The 6,643-nt window shown below is 39.7% G+C and overlaps 1 protein-coding gene across 5 annotated transcripts in view; it reads left to right on the top strand.

Moving 5' to 3' along the window:
* Fgl1 (fibrinogen like 1) overlaps positions 1–5,643 on the top strand; it is a 44,558-nt gene extending 38,915 nt beyond the window's left edge. For all 5 annotated transcript variants that reach the window (XM_026786884.1, XM_013351982.1, XM_013351983.1 and 2 more), the window contains 3 exons: positions 561–649; positions 831–1,018; positions 5,394–5,643. In XM_026786884.1, coding sequence (XP_026642685.1) covers positions 561–649; positions 831–1,018; positions 5,394–5,553 — 437 coding nt within the window. In that variant the 3' untranslated portion in view covers positions 5,554–5,643. The remainder of the gene's footprint in view (positions 1–560; positions 650–830; positions 1,019–5,393) is intronic.
* The last annotated feature ends 1,000 nt before the right edge of the window (positions 5,644–6,643 follow it).

Raw genomic sequence — 6,643 nt, 5'->3', positions numbered from 1 at the left:
TGGGCTGTTCTAACCCTGTGAAACTTTGAGTCAGATTAAATCTCTCTCTCTCTCTCTCTCTCTCTCTCTCTCTCTCTCTCTCTCTCTCTCTCTCTGAGTTTCTTTGAGATAGGGTTTCTCTGTGTAGCCTTGGCTGTCCTGTACCTCACTCTATACTCCAGGCTGGTCTTGAACTCACTGCCTCTGCCTCCTGAGTAGTGGAATTAAATGTGTAAATCACCACCGCCTGGCTTTTTTAATCCATTAACTAAATAATAACATTTTCTGTTCTTGACAAAGTGAATCATACACTATTTTTAGGTTTGTTTTTATTCTTCAGACAGTAGAATTTCTCAACTGTGCTATTTTGCTGTCATTTTCAAGTAAAATAAACAATAAAATGCTCACACTGTATTACTCTGGAGTCAGTGTTTGTTCTTTGAAAACTGATTCTTGGCAGAGGAAATGGTAAAAGCAAAATAAAACTACAATTTATTTTTAGCTTTAAAAGTCAATATCATGTCATGTATTTAAACAACAATAATTTCTTACTTTTTCTTTGGCTTTTTTTTTTTTTTTAGGAGATTACACTTTAAAAATTGACCTAACAGATTTCGAGAAAAATAGTCGCTTTGCACAATACAAACATTTTAGAGTTGGAGATAAAAAGGTACTAAAAGTTTTAATTTTTAAAATTTAATCAAGGCAATGTCTTGAGTTAACACTGAAACAATGCAACAAAGCTTTGATGTCTGTAGAAATAAAAATACATAATATAAACTCATTTGTTTAACATGTTTTTTTTCAAGTGCTTCCTACTGATAGTGAAAATGGCTCTCTTCTCCCCTCAGTCCTTTTATGAACTGAATGTTGGAGAATATTCTGGAACAGCTGGAGACGCCCTTTCAGGGACCTTTCACCCCGAAGTGCAGTGGTGGGCTAGTCACCGAAGAATGAAGTTCAGCACGTGGGACAGAGATAATGATAACTATGAAGGGAATTGTGCTGAGGAGGAGCAGTCTGGCTGGTGGTTTAACAGGTTTGATGCTTTGCACACAGGGCTGCAAAGGCGTTAAAGGTATCAATTATGCCAAGTAAGGTGATGGTGACCTTATGTGTGATGTTACACAATCCTTGCCAGAATTCTTCAGCTGTGAGGTTTTTTTTTTTTTTTTTGAGATTCATTGTGCACATTAGTAAAGCCTGAACAATAAGTAACAGAAGCTGGGTGTGGTACCACATTCCAGTAAACTCAGGACTTGGAGGCAGACAGAGACAAGAGGATCACCACAAGTTCAAAGCCTGTCTCGGCTACTTAGCAATCTCAAGGCTAGCTTGGGACACTTAACAAGATCATGTCTTCAAAACACACACACACACACACACCCAAAAGAAACAAAAATTTCCAATAATATGTCTTGGAAATAAATCATATTTCTGAGAAGTAGTGCACTGTATCGTTTCGAATTGTCTCATCTCTGGACCAAATGTCCCTGGTTCCTTTACGATTTCCCAAGCTGCATTTTTGTAGGATCATCCAGTTAGGTGGGGATGGAAACTCCATGCAGTTTTCCTCAAAAGTGACCCAGCTGGCGTGCTACCTCGGCAGAGCAGGTGTGGGACAATGTGGGATGAAGCATCAGCTTTGGAAATATTCTGTTTTCCTTAGAAAACGGGAACCACCTCAAAATGTATGGACACCTAAACTTTCCGTTAAGAAATCTTAGGTAATTTTGGAGTTTAGTGTTTTCCATACAACTGGACTATACATGTAAATCCCATAATCTATATAATTTTTTAGTGTAAATAAAGCATCTCAAAATATAAACTCTATGCTATGAGTGCACCTATTCTATACATGCCAAAAGTAGGCTCTATATGCTATGATTGGATCTATTCTATATACACTATAAGTAGACTATATGTTATGAGTGATCTATTCTGTACATACTAAAATTAGACTCTATATGCTATGAGTGGATCTATTCTATACATACTGAAATTTCTAGAAACCATGAGAGTCTTCACTATAACATCGCTTGCTGTGATGTGTTGGCTTTTAATTAATCACTCTTTTTTGGTTTGCTGACTTGAGACATGGCCTTACTACGCAGTACAGTCTGCAGTCTGTCCTCAAACCTGTGGCAATCCTCCTGCCTTAGCATTCCAAGTGCTGGAATTACAGGTGGAAACAGCCATACCTGGCTGGCTTTAGAGAGGTAGATTTCAATGCAGATACAATGAATTTAAGGTATTTCCATCAATTAAGGGAAATGTAGGCGGTTGTAAAAGCAGTAGGCTTCCTGCTGGGTTTTACGTTTCCAAAAGTTGAGTCTTTAACGGTTGGCCATTTATTAAAGAGATGGAGTATATGCAACAATGTAAGGGAGCAGAGAAGGAAGATCATAAAATCATTTTTTTTCCTACTGTGCTAACATGAAACATGGCAAAACATATCTTCCCTCTTAGCTTCCTTTTCTTTTTTTCTTTTTTTTTTTTTTTTTTTTTTTTTTTTGGTTTTTTCGAGACAGGGTTTCTCTGTGGCTTTGGAGCCTGTCCTGGAACTAGCTCTGTAGACCAGGCTGGTCTCGAACTCACAGAGATCCGCCTGCCTCTGCCTCCCGAGTGCTGGGATTAAAGGCGTGCGCCACCACCGCCCGGCTCTTCCTTTTCTTAAAAAAAAAAAAAGATGGTTCTCCTCTTCTTCTTTATTCCTTCCTCTTCTTGTAAGTAAGCAGCGTTTAAGGCTTGTCATCTGTGAACATTCATTAATGACAGATTTTAAACAGACTTGAAGAAATCATCACTAATATCACTGAGACCTAGAGTGTGTACATCTTCCAGTTGGTTGGATTATTCTACTCCTGAATGAATGGCAGTCTCACAAATAATAAGGACGGCAAATAAACGATATAGTTGACTTTCGAAACAGGGGATAGAAAGATCAAAAAAGGCAATTTAGTAGCTGGCACTACCCAAGAAAAATAGGTCGCCCTAGAGAGAAAGGAAATTGTTCCCGAAACGTAGCCTTAACTCTTTGTTTTCCGTGTTGCATTCTAATTGACGGGAATTGTTGGTGCTTCTCAGTGATTCTCACTATTGAGGCTGGAATTGCAACGCCCCCTACAGGTTTCTGTATTTATTGTCCAGCCCCACCCACGTAGGAGCACTCTGCTTCTTACTCAAAGTCATCTAAAAAACAGCTGCCATGTGTTCCTGCCACTGATGCTTAACACCCTTTGCTTTTTCCACCGGGAAAGACTCTAACCCTGTAATGACGAGCCAATGCCAGTACTTCTTTACATTGTGGTATTTGGTCACAGCCAAGAGAAAAATAACTAAAACCCTCATTGCTGCCTCCCTTGCCTTTCAGGCCTTGTGTCTTTGCAAGTCGTATCTCTCCCCGGCGACAACCACTACACTGCCAGTTCCCCTGAACACTTCTTTACCTTGGAGTGTCAATCTTTAATAACTAGTGTCAAGTTCAGGCTAGAAACTGAAGGATGCTGGAACACAGGTCTCAGAATACTAAGCAGTGGACCCTACAGCCCATTTCTCAGTAGGCTCCAAATCAAACCAAACATAATAGTTTCTCTATATAAACGTATCCAAATATTTATTCTAGGTACTCTGGGGGTTTTCCTTTTCAAATGTTGCATCTCATGGTACTTTCGAAACACAGTGGATACTGAATCCCTGCAGACTTAGCAGGCATGGTTCCGATTAGTCCTCGCTATTTAAATTAGGAAGACTGCCAGGATGGTCAGTGAAAGCAAATCACAAGCTTAGTGATCCAAGCCTGCTACTTTGCATTTATGAATGAATTCTTTGCTTTCTGATTCAATGGTTTGTTTCTTTTCTCAGGACTAGTTCTGAGTATTCTTCTCATAGCCTATAATCTGATATTTTTTCATTAGTTACAGCAATAAATAATAGATGGTGATTAATATCATAACAGGAAAATGACTATAAACTGTTACATGAAATTTGTGTATGCCAAGGACAGACAAGTGTGTAGACCCCAAAGGAGGAAGAAGGAAATGCTTAAGTTTTACAATAACCAAACAGACCTATCTAGATTGGTGCAGTATATGTGAAAAATTAACCTGACAACTCAAACAAAAGATTATTTTCTGATAGCTGGGAAGTTTTTAAAAGGAGGTTTAGGTTCTGCTTGCTTATCTTGAAGATGCAAATAATTGATATGCTAACAACCAAAGAAGGGAAAGAAGGGAATCTGAATCATGAAAGTCGTATCTCGACTATAGATTGATGAACTTGGAAGTACAAACTACTCCGGAAGCTGCAGTAGAGCTCCTTGTCCCCACATCTTACTTTGCTTGTCCCCATGTCTTTACTGTGCCCTTTGTGGCCAAGCTCGAGGCTAACACTGTTTAACCAGGAGGATGTAGGTGAAGGTTACAATGTCATTTTTCTTTGCTTCTTCTTTCTTTTTTTGTTTAAAGGTGTCTTAGTCAGGGTTCCTATTGCTGTGAAGACAGTGACTTTTTTTTTTTTGTTCACTTGTTTTTTCAAGATAGGGTTTCTATGTGTATCCCTGACTGTCCTGGAACTAGCTCTGTAAACCAGGCTGGCCTTGAACTCAACAAAGATCTGCCTGTCTCTACCTCCTGAGTGCTGGGGTTAAAAGTGTGTGCCACCACTTCCCTGCTTACCACGGCAACTCTTTTTTTTTTTTTTGGTTTTTCGAGACAGGGTTTTTCTGCGGCTTTGGAGCCTGTCCTGGAACTAGCTCTGTAGACCAGGCTGGTCTCGAACTCACAGAGATCCGCCTGCCTCTGCCTCCCAAGTGCTAGGATTAAAGGCGTGCGCCACCAACGCCCGGCTCACGGCCACTCTTATAAAGGAAAACATTTAATTGAGATGGCGCTTTACAATTTCAGAGGTTAGTCCATTGTCATCATGGTCTGGAGCATGGTAGCATGCAGGCAGACATAATACTGGCTACATCTTGATCAGAAGACAGCAGAAAATAGTCTCAGCTTCACACTGAGCAAAGCTTGAGCAAAGGAGATGCCAAACTTCTCAGCACAGAGACATACTTCTTCCAACAAGGCCACACCTATTCCAACAAAGCCACACCTCCGAAGAGTGCCACTCCTATAGGCTTATGGGGGCCAACTGCATTCAAACTACCACAAAAGGCCACTAAGAACTGAAATGCTTATTTTTCAACACACTTCAAGTGGCCTGGGATGGTTTGGGATGGGACCAAAACTCACTTGCTTAAACAATGACATTTGTTTGTATAGAAGTTTCAGGTTTGGGGAAATGTATTTTTATGGGAAACAACAGAAGTCATCATCTAGAAGTTTTATCGTTTCTTAGCAAGATAAAGTTTCTGATGCAGACTTTCCTTCTGACTGTTCTGTTTTCTTTTGTTCTCCCACTAGGTGTCACTCTGCAAACCTGAATGGGGTGTACTATCAGGGCCCCTACACAGCAGAGACCGATAATGGAGTAGTCTGGTACACCTGGCATGGATGGTGGTATTCCTTGAAATCTGTGGTTATGAAAATTAGGCCAAATGATTTTATTCCAAATATCATTTAGTTGTTCCAATTGGCCTCTTTCTGCAATTCATATTGGTTTGAAATATTTGAGAAACACAATCCTGAATAAATATTTGCATGGTGTTGGCAATTGTGTGTGACTTCTCATTCTTCATCCTGCACTTATTACTTAATGTACTTTTAGTTCAGGAGATAGGAAATAACCAACAAATAAACGTAGATTTTTGTTAATGTTTACTGAGTTTCTATGTACATAGGAGTATGATAAGAGTTCAAACTGTATAGAAAACAGCACAGACTAATTAACATGGTTAAGTAATAACACAAACCTAAATTTGAAACAATAAACCAAGTTTGGCTGGTGTGGTGGTGCATGCCTTTAATCCAAGTCCTCAGAAAACAAAGACGGCTTGGATCTCTGAGTTCGAGGCTAGACTGGTCTACAGGTATGTTCCAGGAAAGCTAGTGCTGCACAGAGAACCTGTCTCATACAAAACATAATCAATCATGTATGATGCAACTGACAGATCATAAGACAAAACACAGCTAATGATGGATATTTTGACCAAATCTACTGCATAAATAAGTATTACAAGCTGGGCTTTGAATTCAGGTCTCTGACTGCAGAGTTAAACTGTTACGTACAATCTAGGTTCTTAAATGATACAAACACTACTCATCTTCAGGATATTTCTGTAATTCACACCTTTCTTGGTAGGCTTTAGTTTACACTTGGTGTTAGTTGATGGTGGAGAAGCAACCAGAGACCTCCTCTTCCTTCATATGTCAGCCCCGGGGAGGTAGGACTATTGCCATTAAGCTGAACTGAGACTTTCTGAGTTTTGGCTAATGCTCAAAGTTATAAGGTTAGCAAAGAAACAAGAAGTCAGATCCAATTGTTTGGTGCTAAGTGAAATTATTTGACACCATCCTGTGGCTCTTTTGGAATGAATCTAGATTGGTGTTTTCATGTGTGGGTAAAAGAAAGAGCCTTCAAAATTTGTTTGCATACTAACCCTGTGTCAGGCCCAAAAGATTGAGCCCATACAGCTAAGTTAGGGGGAAAAGACACACCAATTGCAAATTGTAGGTATTTTTGTCACTGGGGCCACCATAGGCAGGTCAGCAAG

Source organism: Microtus ochrogaster, linkage group LG7_11 (genome assembly GCF_000317375.1).
Source record: "Microtus ochrogaster isolate Prairie Vole_2 linkage group LG7_11, MicOch1.0, whole genome shotgun sequence".
Classification (NCBI taxonomy): domain Eukaryota; kingdom Metazoa; phylum Chordata; class Mammalia; order Rodentia; family Cricetidae; genus Microtus; species Microtus ochrogaster.
The sequence above is the reverse complement of the archived record's forward strand: the minus strand, read 5'-3'. Positions and strand labels throughout refer to the sequence as shown.